Raw genomic sequence first — 21,218 nt, 5'->3', positions numbered from 1 at the left:
TTAGTCAATGCTAGAAGGCTGCAAAGCTAACAATTTTCACAATACTCCTCCTCTTTCAGCTCCCAACAAAGAGATTAAGATGTGACCGTAGCTGAATTAGGATGTTAATATGCTTTGTGCTCTTCAGATCATGTCTACTATCTTGTCCTAACTAATTATGAACATAAATTTATTTTTAGATTAAATTATTGTCCTTGTGTAATATGATTAATGCAAAATAGAGATTTATAAGTCTTTGAAATATTCTGTTCTGTACCAGAAGAGGTTTTGTATTCTGCAACAGAATGCTTTGACCTCTGCCAAATCAGCATATGTTATAATCCCTGTGCGTTTGTAATTACCAAAGTGGTTTGGATGGCTTTACTTAGCATTAAATCCTGACATCATCTTTAAGTGCACAAATCAAACTTCTTGTAATTAAGATGGTATCAATAAAGTTCTCATATTTTGCATCTTTTTCCAGTAGTCATAATAAAACAAAATTTTATGATTCATTGCCTACCTTAAGCACTTGTTCTTTCAGATATTGCCAGGCTACTGATGTGTAAACAGAAATGTAAATATATGCTTGCGGATGGGTGATTGTTTGGACTTGCACAATAGTACTGAATCACTGGAGCAGGTCTTGCTCTGTACTGTAGACTTAACAAATGCAGTTGAGAAGTGCAAGAGAGCACAGGCTGCTCATTTGGGCTCATTGAAGCTTGTGGTTTTCCATTCTAAACATTTTTCATCCTAGCTGTGATTTCTAAACTAGCACTTTTCAGTTCACAGACCTATTATAAGGTAGGAAAAATGTTCAGATTCATGAGTCAGTAATTGGTGCTTCTCTTCTAATGTTCCTTGCAGTCCACTTGAGTACCTGGGTTTTATTTTGTACACGTGAGAGGAGGAGGAAGGAAAGAGGAGTTTTATAGCACTTAAGGTATTTTTTTCTAGGTATTTTTCAGGCATACTTCCAAATATAAGCTTTGGTTGTTATGTGTAAGAAGCTCCAAAAGTTGCTGTATTATTATATGAGTATTTTACAGCTATGGAACAAAGGCATGAATACATAGGATTCTGTAGCTGATCATGTATGTATAAGTTCTTAAGTGTTCAGGGAGTCGGTGTGTGTATGCATGTATATGTTGGGAAAAACAGGGCATAGATGTGTAGGGAATTGTTACAAATATGCTGGTTGCTCCCTAAAACATAGCAGATTTTTGGCTGCATTTCTGTATTACTCCATAAAAAAAGGTTATTTAACTATTATAAATTGTTATTCAGATGATTTGCCGAGTTTGAACATCCTGCTGCAAGATCACAAGGGGGGTGTCAGAATTAAAATTCCATGCCTGGTCCAGGAGTGATTTGCTCAATTTATGAAGTTACACAGAAAAAAAGTGTGGGTAGCAGACATCAGATTTGTGTGCTGCAGTTTCTAGGAATGCCTCAGCCCTCCAAGGGAAACTGTGGAGCTTGTAGAAAGTTACTTAAGTCACTTGAGGCAGCAGATTTCCCAAGTACAGAGGCTGAAATGAAGATCCACAAACTCATGGGACTTGCAAATTCCAGAGAAATGGGTCTGACAGTGCCAGACAAGCATGACTTTCTTACCAAGAACACTTTCCTTGAACTGACAAGCCCAAAAAGCACCACACCTTCCTCCTCTGCTGCTGCAGGTGTTGTCCATACTAAGCCCTGCATATCGTGGAGAAGAACATGGGCTGCAGATTGATGCAGTGCCCAACCCCACAGCGTTAAAGTTGGTCAGGTCGCTCGGGGCCCTGTGCAGTCAAGTTGTGACTGTCTCCAGGGGTGGATGGAGATTTGGAGATTTGCTGGGTACTTTTCCCATTGTATTGTTGCACCTATTGTTAAAGAATTAATGATTTTTTTTTTTTAATGTCCTGTCACAATGTCCCTTGTTGCAACTTGTGCACCTGTGAGAAGAATCTGGCCCTGCCATGCCTGTAACTGCTCAGTGGGCAGCTGAGGGCAGGAGTGGGGCACCATCCCTTACCTTCTCTTCTTTGGGCTGCATAAGTGCCTCTCCTCATATATTGAGGGCTTGAGCCCCCTGACCACCTTGGTGGTCTTCTACTGGACTCGCTCAAGCTTGTCAATGTCCTTCTTGTGCTGGGAAGCCAAAACTGGACACAGCACTCCACCTGCGGTCTGACAGGTGCCAAACGGAAAAATCACTTCCCTGGCCTTGCTGGCTTTGCTGTCCTACTAATGCAGTCCAGTCTGCAATTATCCCTCTCCACTGAAGGTCTGATGACTCACTTTGTACTTGACCGCCAAGTCTGCAGAGCCACCTTTCATCCACTCAGCTCCTTGCATGGGACTGGTCTGTCCAAGCTCAGAGCTTCCCAGTTGACTTTGTTGAGCTTCATAAGGCTGCTCTCAGCCCATTTCTCCAGCCTGTCGAGACCCTGCTAAGTGGCAGCCCTACATTCCAGCCTACCAACCCTTTTCCTCAGTTCTGTGTCATCTGCAAGCTTGCTGGGGCATGAGATCTTCCCTGTCTCTCCTTGCTATGTCATCCCTGAAGCTCCATCAAAACCAGACGGGTGGTTTGGTGAAGAGGAGTAGCATTCCTCTTAGGCTAAGAAATTGCTGGTTAAAATGTGATGTCTGTCTTCACCTCACCCTAAACTTAGTGGCAGCTCTAGGTATGAGGGCAATAGTTTTTCTAATAGGCTAATTCTGTGTCAGGCCCAGGGGCAGTGTGTGTAATTTGTTCAGTTCCTGCAGATCCCTGTTCCAGAGACTGAGCACTGGGCTAGCTACAGCGAGACTGTTGCAGTCTAGCTGCTAGCTTGTGCTCCTCCGCATGTTTTTGTTTTTTGAGGGGGAAAGTTAATTTAGTATCCACTCAAGGCTAAATTCTAAAATTCCTGCTTTATCTCCACTCCTCAGACAAGCAAATTCTGCTCCCAAACAGTTTGAAAAAATGCATAGCGCTGCAGTATTCTGGTTCAGCGTCAAAATGAGTCAAATCTTAGAAAACTCTGCCTTCTATTAAATGCATAAATTCACACATGCAAACAATGGTTTGTATTTCATCAATTATCTGGTTGCTCAGTTTGTGCTTAAATTTTTATGTGAGATTCTTTAGCCCATCTGTATAGTTAAATACTAAACAGGAAGTCTCTGGCAGGGCAAGAGGGAAGAAACCTGATATTCAGAATACCCTTAAGATTCCTTAAACAGGAATGGTTCAGCACATCCTATGCAGTACATAGGTACTTGAGGGGAAGCACACTTACTTTTTCAGCATGAACAAGTGAAGTTGCTTATTGAAGGAGAACATGCTTACTGTAAAAGGGGGAAAACACCATGCTCCCTTATTCGCCAGCTAATTCTCAGACTACTTTTCTTTTTCCCCCTTTTCCCCTCTCTTGCCAAGAGACAAAATCGAATCTTTGCAAGGCGAAGAGGCTGCGTGGTAACCTAATTGTGGGACAGCACTGTGGCAAAGGTGTAGGGGGAGCACTCCTGCTGAGGAGGAGGAGGTAGGGCTCAGGGCTGTGGGCTCGCTGAGACGGAGGCAAGGGGTGGGAGCCCCGCATGGAGGCTCATTGGCAGACGAGGGCAGGAACAGGATACGTTTCAGCATGGGTGGCTCTGGGAGGAGCAAGTGTTGGGATTAAAGAGTCTTGATGAAGTTGTTCTTTTTCCTTGCAGACGGAGACAGTGAGTTTCATGGGGTGGATTTTCTGCCAGACGACCTCAGCGAGGCTCCAGACGAGACAGGAATGAGGGTGAACAAGAAATACTCCTGCCTACCTGCTGAGGAGAAGGGGATCCACATCATCAACATCCGAGCTATTGAGGATATAGGATATGACCAGCATGAAAGCACAGTGAGTAGAGGACTTGACAGAAGTGTAACAGCTGGCATGCTGCTCTTTACTCTTTACCTTATTTCCAAGTGTTTCCTTTCCCTGGAGGCTCTGCAGGTTTCTCCCTCCCCTTTCCGAGGTTCTGAGGAGGATTGCTGTCAGCCACAGCACATGCTGATTTGGTGGAGTTTGTGCTTTGGTGTGTGGGCTGCTGAAGGGAAGCAAGGGATCCTTTTTTTAACCTGTAGCCTAAAAAGGGGTGGTTATTCTCAGAGTAAGTAATCTGGCAGTAAGACTGTGGTAACCTTTAAATCTCTTTGCCCGTATTGAGCGAAACACAGAAGTGCCTAAAACTGCATGCAAAAGCTATTGTTAGCAGCGGTAACCCTAAACAAATAGTCTGTAGCACACAAGAGAGGTTTTTCCACTGGACAGATTTCTAGTGTTATTAATCGTGCCTTAGTTAAATTCTTTATATCTTTATCAGCAGTTTTAAAGGAAGTTAGTAACATGAACACACAATAGGATTAGGAGTTGGCTAAGTCATAAATGCACAAATATAGGTTTATTCAGGTGAAGAAATTGAGGTGGAGTGAGCTATACAACAGATCTTGCTAGAGAAAGGTGCACCATAAAAAGCAATGCTTGATTCATTGTGCTTGTGCTTAATTAGGGTTTACTGTGGTGGAATAATTGTGTCAGGGCACACATACCCCTTCTGCTGGTTTAAAATTGAGATGCCCTTTCTGCACCTCGCTTGGAACCAGAGGCGCACGGGCCGTGCATGGTCTTGGCCAATGCATTTCTCTCCTTCAGTGCAGCAGCACTGCAAGAAAGGATGTGGCCTCCTGAGTGCCTTTCAGCATTAAGACCACATCCTTAAAAGACTCTATTTATTTCTTTAAATGAGGACCAACAGGCTCCTTTGGATTCCTTTGGCTGCATCCCTTTTACAGGGTGAGGTAACTATTCTTTTCATTAGTAAATGTATTGAGGCATTCATATACACAACACAGCAGGCTCATCTGTATTATCAGCGAGTCCCCAGGATGGTCAGCTTTTCAACAACAAAGTTCGAAGAAATGGGAAGCAGCTCGTTCAGATTCTGCAGTGTGACCTGATCCCTTCCTGGTGGCGGTGGCACAAAGAAACTAGTGAAATCGGCATTTTCAGTGCCACTCTCCTCAGCCTCCACCAGAAGGGCACTCCAGGGCACAAGGAGCGGTGGGCAGGGTGTGCTGAGCAGTCTGGATTGCCCCGAGCAGCCAGAAACACCCAGCACACTCACTGCTGTCACCTTCAGGAGCCATCTCCAGTCCTGCCTCTCTCCTGTATTTATTCCTCCCCAGACAGGTGGACAGACTGCTGCTGGCTGTCCCCACAGTCAGGCCAGTGAGGGTAGGAAGTGCTTGAGGTCTGAGCCTTTTCCTCATTTTATCTTCCTGCATTTACCTGGACATCTATGGGCTCAGCCCAATTTTTCAGCAAGTGATGTTTAGTTAATTGATACAATCAATAAATCTTAAAAAAAATAGTACAATTAGTTATCTTGAAAGAAAACCCAGTGCTCCTGTATCTTGTTTACAGCAATATTTTGAAGAGACTATCCTGAAACCTAGTTAGTTTCTATTTCTTACTATTCTGTTCCTATAGAAGATTGCATACCTGAGTTGCTGGCCACAAACACTGTCAGCTTGCTTTAAAAAAAAAATAAATCTGGATTAATGCATGCATGCCATTAATCATGAAGCAATCAGAAAGCAATAGTGATTAGTGATCTGTACTGCAGTTATGTTTAAGAACTAAACAGCAGTGTCTCAATGTGGTACAAACACAAGCAGCTTTTCCATGCAGCTGGGGTCGAGGGACAGAATAACGTTGATCAGCCCTCCACAGCTCAGTCCCTCCAATGAGTAAGTGGGATCTGCCGAGTAAGTGGCTGTTTGGATGAAGTTTCAGGTGTGTTGGCTGTGATCAGCTCACGGGCTGCTCTTTTTATCTGTGGCTTAGAAGTTGGGTTTGGAGACGATTGTTTGCAGATCTGTTATGTTCCCAGTTTTCTTGATGAAACAAGCAAAAGGAGTGCACATCCCAAGCAGATTTTGACCAGCATGATTTGCAAATGAGAGACGATTGCTGTCATTTGGAGCAGGATTCCTTTCCTTGCACGAGGGTTAAAGTTCTCCTGTAAAATTAGGAGCTTGAAAATGTTCCTGGTCCTTGGAAAGCCACTCCTGTGGTTAGTAATTTTTGTGAAAACTAATGCCAATTGTAAGTTTTCACTTTTTAAATGATCCAAGGGTAGAATTATGCATGAGCATTATGCTGTTGCAAGCAGAAATTAATAATTGTTAGTACTTTGGTATGTTTCTACAGTTGTCCTGTGCAAATTTCAGAAAAATACTTGAAAATGCTGTTGGTTTTGAGACTTAGATTTCTGGAATCCTGCACCACTGCAGAGCAAATTTGCACACCATTAATTCAGAGCAGGAATAAAGCCTTTGCCACCCGCGGACTGCAAAGTGGCATGGGTTTTATAAGCGGGGAGAAAGGTGATGAACTTGGTCACAACGAACTCGCTTCCCTGGCTGCAGTCCACGTGCATTGTTGGCTGCGCTTGGTGACCAGCTGGCTCTCTTCAGTCTGTATCTGGGATGATCTCTTTCTCAGATGGTACAAACTCACAGAGATAGATAAGAGAAGTGAGAAGTGTTTGCACATGATATTAATCTGTTTGTCAGAACCGAAACACAGATGTCCTGGGTGGAAAAGGACAGATGATCTTAGTGGCAATTAACCCTCAACGGAGACAACCAAATCCACCCAGTAGCTAAATTATGAACTAGCATGCTGGGAATTAAATTAAATCCCAGTCATTTTATCTATTTATTTCTGGCCAATGAAATCCCAGCTGGCTATCAGGAAAATTGCAGGTGTTAACTTGCAAAATTGTTTTGTGTAAGTAGCATGTGGGTGCTCCTCCTGTAGGCTTGCTATCTGAAGATAGGCCCTTGCGTACTCTGGGCAGCGAGGAGGGGTGCTTGATATGAGGATGTGTTCTGCTTGGTGCCGATGTCAGCTCTCTGCTAATTATTCCTCTCCTCTCCACACCCCTGCTCCCTACTTCCAGCTGTTGAACTCCCTATCCAAAAATCCAGATGCTGACTGCAAATATGGACTTTACTTCAGAGACGGCAAGAGAAAGGTAGATTACATCCTAGTTTATCACTACAAGAAGTCCTCGTCCGGGAGGGCACTCGCCAGGAGAACTCACCACAATGACACAAGTGCGCGAAGCACCAAGCAGGACCACCCGCTTCCTGGGAAGAGCGTGCAGCTGGAGATGGGGGAGAGCGAACCCCCCGCGGATTCGCATGAAGACGACAAGAGGTTTCGGAGGGAGGAATATGAGGGAAACCTTGTGGAGGCTGGCCTGGAACTGGAACATGACGAGGATGTAAGGAGCTGCGTCAGATGCCTAAAGATAAGGAGGATGACTGGTGGTCGAATCCAGGGAGATACTGAGCTTGCCTTGGGCAGCACTCGCTGTGGCGCGTGCCTTATTGCCACATGGTTTATGGATGTGTTACCATAGCTAGAGGCGAGGCTTAGGTGTCTGTAAACACTAATCAGAGGTCGGTGGGTTGACAGTATGCGGTGGGTTGGATCTGCTGGTAATTCTGGTTCTGATGAGAAATATCTGATGCAGACAGTGAAATTTTTACACCTCAGTGCAGCCTTCTGGAGAATCACATTTGTGCAGGGAGTTCTGGTAAATGCTGTGGTTCAAGCATGTGGCTCTGTGCTACAGTTTTGCTCTTTCCATTCTCAGCTGTGAACAGTACAGCTTGTAATGCCCTTCACCTGTACTCTGAAAACAGCATATTCTATTAAAAGACTATTAGACTACATAAAAAAATCATGTGTTTGAAGTACTGCCAGTGTGTGATTAGTAGAAATAGCCACAGCCATATTAATTTCAAAGAAAGCTATTACAATTAACTGATCCAACCAATAAGCCTGAAATTCCTGTGAGGGAGGGTGAACGTTCATGTTGGTTTTGTTCACAGGGTGTAAAAATTGAGGTTAAGCAGTTAGACCTGTGGTCAGAGTGTTAAATAAACAAATAAACCTGCCACACATAACTCACAAATTCTAGGGAAGGGTGATGGTACAGCGTGACATATCTTCCTTTTCTCCATCCTCAGGTGAAAATACATATTGCTTTCTGTCAGGTTGTTGTAGTGAACTGGAAACTTGCCTGTGCCAAGTCCTAGGTACTGAAAGTCCTGAGTGGGCTGGGAGGTCCCCTCCCATGACATGTAATATGATTTCAAACGAAGCAGAAGGCTTGGCATTCAAGCCAGGGCACCACGAAGAAGGAGAGCGTGTATCTCTTAGTACCAGATATCAGACCAGATCAGAAGCATATAGAGATGAAAGGGAAGGGGGTTTACAGCAGCTTCCATATCCAGCACATCAGAGACGGGGAAACCTGCAGTCACTGGAGCTTGACAGGCATGCCTGGGAGTTGTGTAGGTGGCCTTACTAACTGCAAAAAGAACAAGGGTTTTGTTCGCAGATGATGTTTATTAAGTCACTTAAATGCTCTTCTGTGAAATAAATTCAAGGATGGTTTGGAAGCGATGCCTAATTAGAAGGCTGGCAGTTAGTTATGCCCTCTGAGTAATTAATGGATTTCTAGAAGGCAGGTAGGGAATATAGCTGAATGAAAGCTAGCTGTTAAAAATGCCTGAATGTGCAAAGCAACAGCATTAGAAAGATTCATTAGTGTTTCTTTCTCTTCTCCCCTGCTGGTTTGACATCGTTTGTCCAGGGTCTTGGAGGTGGTTTCTCTGGTGGGGCTGGTAGGCACCCGTGGGTGCAGGGGTGGGCAAGAGAAAACCGCAGCTGGGGTAACTGCTGGGATCCACACATACTGCTGTTGTCATCCCTGATATTTATGGTGGTGGTGGTGGTCAATTTTTCCAACCAAATTTCCTAATTAAAATGGTTGGTGTTTTAACATAGATGTTGATGCCTGCATCTGCAGCCTCTGCTCTCCTTTCGTGCTGCAGCTGTGACCCTTACATTACAACGCACTCAAGAAATTGTAGCATTTGGCTGGGTGCCTGTGAATTAAATTTAACTGGCTTAGTCTGTATTTGTGAATAGTCATTAGCTTTTATTTCCCAAACAGTTTTTATCTTCTTATCTGTTTAACCTAGTGGTGATTGTTCTAGAAGACAATAGCATTTCTGAGTCACGTTTTATATCGGCTCTACACAGAAAGGTGCCCAGTGATTGTCCTGTTGTTAGAAACTGGTCATCTCAAACAAATGAGGTTTACAGTGTTGGCTGTAATAGACTGTTCCTTAAACGTGGATGAAACGCAAAGGGAAAAGTATTTAATTTCCTCTCACTGGTAACCTTTTCTCTTGCCTTTTTTTTTTTTTTTTTTAAGACGAAAATCCATGGGGTTGGATTTGTAAAAATACATGCACCGTGGAATGTATTGTGTCGAGAGGCAGAGTTTCTTAAGCTCAAGATGCCCACAAAGAAGGTAAGCCCCAGTTTTCTTTTTCCTCCCCTCCCAGAAGGCATGGTTTAAACACATTCTCATCTTTGTGCACCTTACAAACGTAGACTTCTCTTCCCACAAGCGTTTTTAAAATAGTTTAATCTGCACAGCCCAGCAAAGAGGCTGGTGTTCCCCTTGTATTTAACAGGAAAAGCAAGAGAGTCATGAACTTTCTTGCTTAGGACAGCAGAAGGAATAAGTGGAAGGAGGAATGGAAATCACAAATTCCTGTCTCCTGCCTTTATCTGTACACGATGTGAGTGATCTTGTAGAGAGTCTCATCATCTCGGTGTGTTTTAAAAGAGGTTGCAATTGATAATGAAACTTACTTGTATATCTTGGAGTTTTCTTTCTCACCTGAAAGGATGGACTGCTAAAAAGTGAATGTAATACTTTGTGTGCAGTAGTCTCACTGGGTTTAGGTGACTACTTACACATCATCAGTCATGTTTGCAGGAGTTGGGACTACTCTACCACAAAATAAATTACCTCTCAGAATAATTGAAATATCATTAGAGATATCATGGTGTATTTTCATTATGAGCTAAGTTCTAAATCATCCATGATAGATAACTACCTGGTCAGTGAGCATAGCTTAGAGATAGATTAATATTTAAACATACTAAGTGCATGTCGCAGACTGCAGCGGAAAGTCTATAATGGAACAAGAGACAGTCTCAAAGCTCAGCATCACTTAGTAGAAAACTAAAACTACATGTTTGGTTTGGATTTTTTATTAATCCTGATTATTGCCTCACTTACCACCAGTTTTAATCAGAAGCATAATCAGATCAAAAGAGAACTGCAATGGTCTTAGTGACTTCACTGTTGTGGAAGCAAAGTATCTTGAATATTCTTCATTTATATGGAAGGGGGGGAAGTCTTGGAAGCTGCAGGATATTGCGTCCTCTTCTTGCCTTGCTTTGACTTTTCCATCCATCTATGTGTTCTAAGATGTTTTCAAGAAGGTAAGCTGTGCTCCTCAACAGTTTAGGCAGATGTGTTTATCTAATTCATTTTTTACAGTTCAGTCTCTCTGTGGATAACCAGAAAGCGATGACATTTTACTGTCTTTCTGTTTGCCCCCTCAGATGTATCAGATCAATCAGACCCATGGGCTTCTGAAAAAGATCAACTCCGTAATCCAGAAGATAACAGAGCCCATCCAGCCCAAAGTGGCCGAACACAAGCCGCAGACAGTGAAGCGCCTCTCCTACCCCTTCTCCAGGGAGAAGCAGCACTTGTAAGTGACTGCGTGGGGGCAGCAGCCATGCCAGCAGGTTTGGGTTTTTCTGATAGCACCTGGAAAGGTGAAAAGAAAACAAATGCCGATGCTTTGTTAGTGGTTACTGTAAAAACATTTCCATTTTGCAGTAAATGTACTTTTTCTTTTTCTGTGTGCAATCCTTGTGCATTTTAACTCTTGTTAAGATATATGTTACATATCTATATAAGCATATACTTAAACTTTTAGACTGCCAAACAAAACTTAGTGTGGTTTACAGTAGTCTTTTTTCCATTTAAAATAAAATGCTCAGTAAAATTTCTGGGCAGAGATGTGGGTTGATAACAGTAAGGGTAACTCCATTCATCTGGTATGGGCAGCTCACTCATGTACTGCAAACCGGGTCTTGACTTGTAAATGGTATGAAGCCAGTGGCAGCTTTGCCTTCGATTTTGGATTGGTAAGAATAGCTGTAGACGTGGGTGGAGGAAAAAATCGCAAGGTGGGGCCCAGCCTAAGTTTTGGCTGCCCTGGATTGCTTTGCTGCTGCTCTTCCTTGGCCAGCATCCCGGAGGAGAAGCTTTGAAGACCATGTTTATGTGTGTGCCAGCTGGAACAAATACCAGTCCTAGGGCAGGATTTCTTCACTCTAAATATATATATTTTTGTGTTTAATAAGGAGATGCAGAACGCTAATGGAGTTCTGTATTAGATTCACATATCTGATGGTGGGGCTAGTCAATGTATGTGAAATTTGATGTATTCTTAGACTTGCAGGAACTGTATTTATACAGGTATTGCACGTGGAATGTTCCTACAGAAAAGGAGCCTCATGGCTCAGAGAAAGCCCAAAAGATGGTCCTTAGGTTGTGTTTGAAAGTGCCTTACACTGCTTGCAGTGGTGGCTTTTTTCAGTGAGGCCATCTGGATATTTGCTGAATAAAGCAGCACAAAGTGCTCTTAGAGGTTTGCAGGTTCAGCCCAAATGTAGATTATTAGGAGAAATCTTAGACCGGTAGTGGGCAGGAATTCAACTTTAATGAGCATCAACAGCCTTTTGTGTGTCTGTGTAAAAACCTATAAATATATAAAATGAGTGAAACATATAACAGCCTCTTTAAAATGTGAGAGTTGTGTTGGACTTTCTTTTAATGAGGTTTCTACAAGCTATTCTTTAATGTTAGCTATGAGAGATCCCCAGGAGAAAAGATAACATTGAAGGGGTCAGCGAGAACAGGAAATTACTGGCTTTTTTTTTTTAACCTAATGGGCTTCCTTCTAATCTTTTAACAGATTTGATTTGTCTGACAGAGATTCCTTCTTTGACAGCAAAACAAGAAGTACTATAGTAAGTACAGTATGTAAATAATTTATGGTGGATGGTGCTTTGGTCCTGGTGTTAAGAGCCCCTTTGCCAGCTTTGGGGAAAAGCCTACTGCAAGTTTGTCTGTACCAAATGCCAGGGAATGCCTGTGACATCAATTATTTAACCAATAAATTAAGCATTTCCAGCTTTAGCTTGTATGATGAATAGCATTTGATGCTAACAGGTTGCTACCTTTAGACAGTAATTTGGATCTTCTTTTTGGTTCAAGGTGAATGCAGGACATGGTTTCCTAGTAGCCATATAACCAGGAAGGAACAGATTTAGACTCTGCCACTGGTTCTGCCACCTGGACCTCTGTGTCTCATTTCCCTTTCCCTAACCATACATTTTTGTGTTGTAACTATACAAGTTTCTGCAGATCCCTTATGGAAATGAAGCCTAACACAGGAATAAAATAGTACAAGCTACATCCGAGTATTTCCTTGTGACTCATGGAACATAAAATAGAAAGGGGAGAAGGTGCAGTCTCCTCTATAGCCACTGAAGGGGAATTTAAATGGAAAGCCCACACGGTATCCAGGGCAGTCAGAGGGACCATGCCCTGCAGCATTTGCTGCAGCACTTCTTCAAAGTACAGTGCGGACTCCTTGCCCCCTTTCAGGGCTGCTAATCGGCCCACTGGAATGTGACCATAAGGATGCTTTTATCTCGTATTTAACGTTAGCCTTTTGGATGTTAAGTGGTTTTGAAAAGAGCTTATGTCACGTTATAGCTGCACTTTATTGCTGCGGTGATAAGGGGTGTAAGATATCTGACCTCCCCTTCCTGCCACGAAATTCCAGTGTGCAGCCCCCCGGGATGCAGTGCCCCTGCAGCGTGGTGTGCAGAGATTTATCTGAGCACAGGTTGTGAGGGCTCAGGGAGTCTGACCAAGGCAGGCAGATACAGCAGGACAGAAATGGAAAGGAAAAGATGATAATCAAATTTTATTTGCAATAGCATATTTCATTTGAGATTGGGGAGAAAAATACATAGCTTTTGTTTGCAGACTTTCTTGTTATGTCTATGTATAGAGTTAAAAAACCCTTGTAGGTACAGGTAAGAAACTTAAGGGAGCAGGTGAAGAGTTAAAATTCATGACAAGAATGCTTGAGAAAGGCAGCCAGCCAAAATGACCCTGTAGAACAAGGTGAGCCAGAGGGTCAGCCTTGGTAGCTTACGCAGCAATGGGCTGAAGCAAGCAGAGCTAATGGCAGAGGCTGGGAGGAAGAGGGGTGTGGGATGGTTTTTTAAAACCACTCAAGGAACGCTGGGCATATAACAGTATTGCTGATAGTATGTTGCTTTGTTTGAAATCCCTGCAAATAACCTGGTAATAAAAGGCATATTGAGTGGTGCCCGGCATCATCTTATCCTGCATGCATTTCTCTTTGTATTCTTGTTTCTTAAAGTTCCCTGCTGCCTTTCCCATATGTATTTTTAAACCGCAGTGCAAATATTGACCCTCCCGCCTACTGCAAAATGAACAGGAATCCAGTCACTCCCTGTGAGGCTTTGATGAATAGAAACTAAGCCAAGGACCTTTTACTTACTAAAATAAAATAAAATAAAAACTATGTTATATAACTGGCAATCTCTCCATGACAGCCCTTCAGCTGGCTGGAGCTGAAAGACAGCACTGGGCAGAGGAGCAGCCTCATGTGCCCTCCAAAAACCGTCATGGCAGGCAGTGGCTGTGTTGCTTGCCCCTCCTGGGCTGTGTGCAGCCCTGGACCTCCCCGGGACAGTGGCCACGGTTCCCCAGGCAGGTCAGGCAGTGGGCAGGACATGCCTCTGCTCCTGCTGAAAAGCCGGAGGTTGCCCTCCGCCGCCGTCCCAGCCTCGCGCCAATGTGCAAAGGTTATTTGACAATAAATGAAAATAAATTGTAAAACAAATACACCTGTTTTGCCACCAAGATCGTGCAAGCTCTGAAGTTTTAAGGTCAAGCTGTTTTGTTTAGCCTGGTTTCTGATAAGCTGCCGTGTGCCGCACAAGCGCCACGGGGCCGGAGGGTGGCCAGCGAGGGCACAGCCAGGGGCAGCGCAGGCGGCGAGGGAAGGTGGTCAACGTGAGGGGGAACAGCTGTTCTGTGGCAGAAGTGCTTAAATGTGGTCCCCTTCCCCTCGAACCAACAGCAGTCATAGCAACTGGCTAGCAAGCTCAGCCCTCCTCTCTTGTACAGCTAGCTGTGTAAGGAAATCTTTAACTCTGCTGTCCTGAATGCCACCACTTTTATTAAAGAATGATGACTTCATCAGCATCTCAGTTTTGCCAATGCTTATGTTTGAGCTGTGCACAGAAAGATTATGCTTTTCACTGGCCATATCCGAAGTAACCCTTTCCTTTCTTTTACTTTGCTTCTGTAGGTTTATGAAATATTGAAAAGAACGACATGTACCAAAGCAAAATATAGCATGGGTAAGGAATTTTATTTAGGTTTAAGATCAATATCGTTTTCAGGTATTGAAAATAATTGCGTGCTGTAACTGGATGTGGAGTTTAGGTTTTTCTTCTGCTCTCTGATTTGATGTATGTAGATATAATTGTTTTATTCGGAAATTTAATGTAATTAATGTAGCTATTCGTATTTTTTTTCAAATGTGAATATGTAGATTCAATTGTAAATTAAATGATAGGTGACCATGTAGCCCCTTCAGATGTTAGTTATGTCCTTTATGGCAGGGATGGAAGATGATCTGAAGCCATGGGAACACGTGCTCTGCATTGGTTCAGTTTCTCACTCATGCCAGTGGATGCGAGCATTACTGTGCGCTTCCAAAACTGCTGTGAGAGTCTGTGGGCTGCTCTGTTCCCTTTAAGTGGTGACCTCAAATTTTTATCGTGGGATGGCTTTTTGATGACTTAAGTGAAATGCTTCTAACTGGTGATGGCCCAAAGCACTGTCATAAGTGGAAGATTAACCCCGTGGCCAAGGGCTGTGGTGTGCACTGGAAGCTGACCCTTCCCTTGGTCCTCAAAACAGCCGCTGCAGGTGAAGTTTATTCTGCCACAACCAGTGGTTTTAGGATTTCAGCCCTAGGGATGGTGTTTTAAGAACTAAATTCCTAATACAGGTAAATATGAATTCAAATATTGTGAGGCAGATGTTTATACTTGACTGGGGGACCAAAGGTAAGAAGTGGTTGGTACACCAAATTATGTAAGATGGAAGGCTGAATTCCTTCAGATGACCAAAAGAAACATATATGGATGAGAAAAATGCATGAACATGGGAGAAAGCATTTGATAACTGTTGGAATCTGTTATAGCATTTATTTGTCTACAAGCAGTTAAGTAAAACACTGAGAACTTGAATTACAGGTAGTTCTGTTCAATGTTGACCCATCAGCCATTTAGAAGTCCATCAAATAATAGAAGAATAATTACGCCAGAAATCATTTCCCTGCTTTGACTTTTCTGTTGAAGTGAGAACATACAATGTACAATTGTTGAGTCCTTATATACACTAAATTTACTTGGTGTTCAGCCAATATTAACAGAAGTTCTGTTTCCCTTTAGCATGGGAAATCCAAATTCATCTGTGACTTTCAGGACCCTTTTTTGAGTCTGATGTCAGATCACTTTTGTTGGAAATCGTGTATTTGCACTCTTGAAAGGGGAAGATCATATAGCTCAGTTTGAATTCTTGCCTTAGAGTTGGTTGCTCACTTGTGTTTTTTTTTCCTTTTTTGTTTTTATTTTTTGGGGAGTCCAAAAATGGGAAACAAATTAGAGGTGGGTTGAAAAGGCAGAGGAAGGTAAAGTGTTAGGATTCCTGGATTGTTCTTCTTCCGTAGACTGGCAATGTCACAAAGTATACCTAATAAAAATGTCATTAGACTGGCATGTCCAAGGGTATAATCAGCATAACTCAATCAGGTCCTTTGTGTTACAGCTCTGGAATGCTGGGTTACAACCCAGCAAAGGTTGCAAACGGATTTGAGCAAACACAGATAATGCTGCAACACTTCTGTCCAGCAGGAAAAAGGCAGCAGCACAGCAAACACTGCAGTCTTTGTTATTTATTTTGCAAATTTGTGAAAATGTGAACGTATCATAGTTGCTAAATGCTGATACGTGCAAGTATATTATGTAGCTATTTGGTAGCACAGCCTTGGAAGAATAATTCATCTGTTCCCTAGTTGTTTCTGCCAGAAGCGTGGAGATATTTGCAGAAAATTCATAGCACTGTATAATCTTAAATAGCACTTTGAAAAAATAATGATACAGCATACCGAGCACTGCTGGAGCAGTTCCTGCAGCAGGTGCTCAGTAAAAATATGAGTGAACTTGAAAATATTAGTGAGCTTGAAAAATTGTTCTTTCAAGAACAATTGAAAACGTCTCCTGAACCTGCAGTGATCTGCTTCCTGGTTCATGCTCGCTGTCCCGCACTCGTGGTAGCAATGAACAGACAGGCAGCATGGAGCACACCGTAGCACATCATTTTTCTTTGTTTGAAGTCCTTTGAAATTCTCCACAATGCCAGATTTTTTTTTTTTTTTTTTAGTTAGCCTTGTACAAAGAGAACTGCTTGGCTTTGCACCGACTGACCTGAACAGGCTGTGACTCCATACCCCAAACCAGTTAGTCAGATCACCAACCTACCTTCACAGATAACACGTTCAGACGCGGGTACCGCTCCATCACTGGGAGTAGCTATATGAATGCCAGCAGAGGCAGCAGCGTGTGAGAGGCTGTGCCCTACAGCCCTCAGAGGTCCGGGTCTGGCCAGGCGACTTCTGGGAGAGGTGCACCACAGACGTGCCCTTGGCCCTGTGCCTTCTCCCATCCTTCTGTCGCTGCTGTGCTCTGGCTCTGGTGAAGGAGCGGAGCCGCACCTGAGAGGGCAGGACCTCAGAGTCCCACGTGCCACATACGGTGTGTAGATGAAGCATTAACTGCTTTCAGGCTCATGCATGTAACTAATAAACGGATGTGTAAACAGGGAAAGGAGAGGGAAGAAAGAAGGAAACTACCCTTTTAAATAAAAGACGAAAATGTGGTAAATATGGTAAGTATTACGCCAAGGTCTTTGCAAAGGCTTTCCCTACAATTTCTCTAATCAATCTGAAATCTAAATTCAAAACTCTGTGTGTATGGTGAGTGCGTATGCGTGGTCCCGTATGCCATCAATTCCAGTTGTATTCTTCTTGTGATCGAGCCTTCTGCTACACACTTTCAAATCTGCAGGCTTGCCCTTAAATCAAACTGACTTTTCAGAAAATGCAGTTGATTATAATGACTAATTTCAAGTCATTGGCTTCTAATTCTTGATTCTCAAATATATATGACTTCTTCTTGCTCTCTGCAGTTTTCCGTTTCATAAAATGAGTTATGTTTAATAACCTATATGATTAAAAATGAAAGTACATGAAAAGGAATGAGATGACAGAAAAATCATTATCTGAGCAGATGACTGTTATTTTGAGGGAAACCTCCAGGAAGGATGATGACATGAGACTGTCTGGCCTTGAAATTGTAAATAACTATTATGTCTTTATTTTTCAAGGGATCACCAGCCTGCTTGCCAATGGAGTTTACAGTGCTGCATATCCTTTGCATGATGTAAGTGATCTTGGAATATATTTTACATGTCTACTGTCTGACACAAGTAGTCCTTATTGTGTTATGTATTAATGGCATCATCCCAAACATCAGTGCTCAGGACCCTGACTTCCTGCTTGCTTGTAGGATGGATGACTATAGTAACCTCTGCAGGCTGTTTCCATCACTGTGGTCACTTTTAATGAATTCCCCACCTCTGTCCTACTTTTGATGATCACAGATGATGTCTTAAAATGATATTAGAGGAGTTGTTTTGGTGGCTTGGGAAATGGAATGGTTCTGTTACTTTCTGGCCTGCTCCCAAGGTCTCTGGCATCATTGCTGAGATTCATATGTATTCCTGGGGCACCAAGGGGCTCACTCCCAGATCTAAACCTCTCTGGCATTTCCCTCAGGAGAGACTGAGGGAACTGGGGCTGTTCAGCCTGGAGAGGAAAAGGCACAGAGGGATCTTATTAATGTCTATAAATACCTGAAGGGAGGGTGCAAAGAAGGCAGAACCAGGCTCTTTTCAGCGGTGCCCGGTGCCAGGACCAGAGGCAGCGGGCACAAAGTGGGACGCAGGAGGTTCTGTCTGAACACCAGGGAGCACTGCTATGCCCTGTGGGTGACAGAGCAGTTGCACAGGTTGTCCAGAGAGGTGATGGCATCTCCTCCTTGGAGATCTTCAAAAGCCGCCTGGACATGGTCCTGGGCACCCTGCTCTGGGTGTCCCTGCTTGAGCAGGGAATTTAGATCAGTGACCCCCAGAGGTCCCTGCCAGCCTCAGCCATCCTGTGATTCCCTGAGTGGGAGGCATGCAACAGCTGGGTGCTGGTGTCACCTTAACTTGGGGGTTCACAGCACAGCTAGAACTGACAAACACACACCCTCAGCCAGAGCCTTGCAAAAAAGGCCTGGCAGATGTCAAGGGGACATTGCAGAAATACTGCTCATGATGTGCTGGCTGTGTAAGCATACAGAGAGTACTGAGCCCAGTGCAGATTTCCCCATGGGAAATGTGCAGATGAAGTGTGCCATCTTAGTTTTCTGCCCTGCTCATTTTGTCTTGAGTGTTTTATTTCTGAGTAACAGTGATCACAACAGGCTAGTCATCTGCCCGATGCTTATCACAAACATCAGGCACTTGCAAGCTACAGTGATATCACTTAAAAATCCAAAAAGGTTAAATAAACATCTCTGCATGTACTGGCCTCCCATCTTTAGACAGCTACTGATAGGCTCTGTTGTAAGCAATTTATTAGTTGTCTTCATTTACTCCTTTATCGTATTTAAAAATAGCTCCATATTAAAACCTCAGATCTAATCAGCCCTGAGTGTTTGGAGAGTCTGGATACAGATCAGCTCTCTCAGCTGCTCTCTCCTCTGTCAAGTGGACTGAGATGAACCCCAAACACCGTGGAAATACCACATCCTTTCCCTGGACATTTTTAGGCCACCTTTATCACTTATTCATTCCTTTTTCCCTGGTGACAGACATCATTACTCTTTCTTAATGTGTCCAACGACAAGAGACAAAGTGTGCTATGACAAATGAACTCCTAAAATACAGCATTATTTTACAGATTGCATTTCTGTTTTCGATGCATTAAGTGAGCAGGATACACAGGCATTGCAGGAGGCATAGCAGCTCTGGGTGCGACTCTCCGAATGACACAAGTTTTCTTTTTTTAAAGGGTGACTATGAAGGTGAAAACGTCGAACCCAATGACAGAAAAGTAAGTGGATGTAACGGGGTTTAACAGGTTCTTGCCAGTCACAGCCTGAAGTCACCAACTGGGATCCGGGCATTGCCAGGATTTCACACAAAATAGCATGAAAATGCCGTGCAGTAGAAGTACATGAATACTTCCTAACGTTTCAATCTGCCTGAATGTGGAGCACGATGTGGCTATGTATAAAGTACCAGCTTGGTGGTAATGCATTACTTGCTGTGTTGGCAAGTATTGACAGCATTTAGACATGTCTGCTAAAGTTGGGGTGATGTAATGTCAGGCCTGCACTGACGAGAATATGCTCAGCCATCTTCTGATATGCATACCTGAAACAAACCCTGCTTCATGCCACAGCGACCTGTGCAAAAAGCGTTGCAGTCTCTGGTGAATTAATGTGCTGCTGCTCTGGACAGAGGAGGGGACCACCCAAAGTATGAGTGTGAAGGTGATGGCTATTGGGAAGGGTAAAGAATGGCTCATTCCTGATAAATTCTCATTTGCATCTAAGCTTTACTGTGGAGTTCAGCCAGAGATGGTCTTATGGTTGTATGCTGATGCCCTGTATCACTTTCCACATAAGTCTGTGGCTTAAGTTGTTTTTAGTGTCTGTATACTCAAGGGCATTTGTTTAGGAACAATTCTGAGGGAATACTTCTCATCAGAAAATGCAAATTTTTCTACACTGTGCAGAAATGTCAGATTCTTAAATTCAGAATGGAAGTGCTGCATACTTGTGACCACGCTTCTCTAAAGCAAATTCTCATTTTCAGTGTGGCAGATGAGAGCTTAAGTCCACTCATAACCTCCCCACTTCCAGGAGGAGTTTCTGAATTTGGTGCCACATACATGGGCTTCCAGACTAGCAGCACCACCACCCTGCCTTTGCCTTTCTGACTTGATTCATGATCACATCCCCAGAAAGATTCTGTGGAAAAGTGTGGCTCAGGGCATGAGAGAAGCAGATCTCAAGCCCTCAAGGGTGGCCATATGAAAATAGGTACCCAAAATTAGAGGTCTGCTGGGCCTTGATGTGCAAGTGGCGCACCAAGGGACAGCTGCTGTTGATTCTCTCCCTCCCACCCATCCACCCCCATTGATTTGTGTTAAAAATACCACATGGTTGTCATGTCATCATTGAGCAATACATCTCTCAAACAAGAACAGGATGAAAGTCCGCATTTTGTAAAGCGTCTGGATTATCATCTTTACTACTAACCTAACAAATGCACTTATTTCACAAGTTCACTGTCTGTTTTGAAATGTTTACCTTTGCTTTGGCTTCCAGTTCCTTCAAATAATCCTTTGGTGTGCTTTGGCATGTCTCTTCTGGTTTCTTGAAGTTTTCTTTAATCTAATCCAGTGCTAGGCCAGGCTGTGCCTTTTTTGCAACAGAATTAAATTTGAAGCATAGAAATGAAGTAAATATTTAGGACTAGCAAACTGATCTTCTATTATCATGTCTTTGAAGCTGTGCTTTGAATAACAGGCTGATAAATGTCAGGATAAATGAAATAATTCATTTGTACTATAAATGCAAATTTTGTTTGAAGTGCCGTACAAAAGTGAAAAATGACACTGATGCAAAATCTCCTCAGTTTATTGTTTCCTGATAGGCTTGACCAGTTTATCTCACTGAGGAATTATCTTGTTTCCAGATAATAAAAGGAAAAGCCTCTGCTCATGTACGTGGATGTTGAGGTATCTGAATCATTGCATGTTTCCCAGGCAGAGGCAGCTGACCTTAAATTTTTGGAAACATGGTTGAAAGAAACCTAGAACAGAATTCAAATCACACTTGCGAGAATGTTGATATTTAATAAAAGTCTGCCTTTCAGGTTTCAGTTTCTGCCCTTGTGGTTGTAAGGAAACTAATAAAGATGAATTATTTTGGGCGAGGAGGGGAAGATCCGTAGTCCACCTGTATTTT

At 43.1% G+C, this 21,218-nt stretch overlaps 1 protein-coding gene across 5 annotated transcripts in view; it reads left to right on the top strand.

Moving 5' to 3' along the window:
- ANO1 (anoctamin 1) overlaps positions 1–21,218 on the top strand; it is a 77,844-nt gene that overhangs the window by 30,830 nt on the left and 25,796 nt on the right. For 4 of the 5 annotated variants that reach the window (XM_080594341.1, XM_080594339.1, XM_080594342.1 and 1 more), the window contains exons 2-10: positions 3,676–3,854; positions 6,964–7,290; positions 9,298–9,396; positions 10,506–10,657; positions 11,933–11,987; positions 14,375–14,426; positions 16,957–17,022; positions 17,521–17,576; positions 19,253–19,294. In XM_080594341.1, coding sequence (XP_080450467.1) covers positions 3,747–3,854; positions 6,964–7,290; positions 9,298–9,396; positions 10,506–10,657; positions 11,933–11,987; positions 14,375–14,426; positions 16,957–17,022; positions 17,521–17,576; positions 19,253–19,294 — 957 coding nt within the window. In that variant the 5' untranslated portion in view covers positions 3,676–3,746. The remainder of the gene's footprint in view (positions 1–3,675; positions 3,855–6,963; positions 7,291–9,297; positions 9,397–10,505; positions 10,658–11,932; positions 11,988–14,374; positions 14,427–16,956; positions 17,023–17,520; positions 17,577–19,252; positions 19,295–21,218) is intronic. The other variant, XM_080594340.1, reaches the window with a different exon arrangement.

This window comes from Anser brachyrhynchus (assembly GCF_964034855.1).
Source record: "Anser brachyrhynchus genome assembly, chromosome: 5".
Classification (NCBI taxonomy): domain Eukaryota; kingdom Metazoa; phylum Chordata; class Aves; order Anseriformes; family Anatidae; genus Anser; species Anser brachyrhynchus.
Note: the sequence above shows the minus strand (reverse complement) of the source record. Positions and strands in the feature narration are given on the sequence as shown.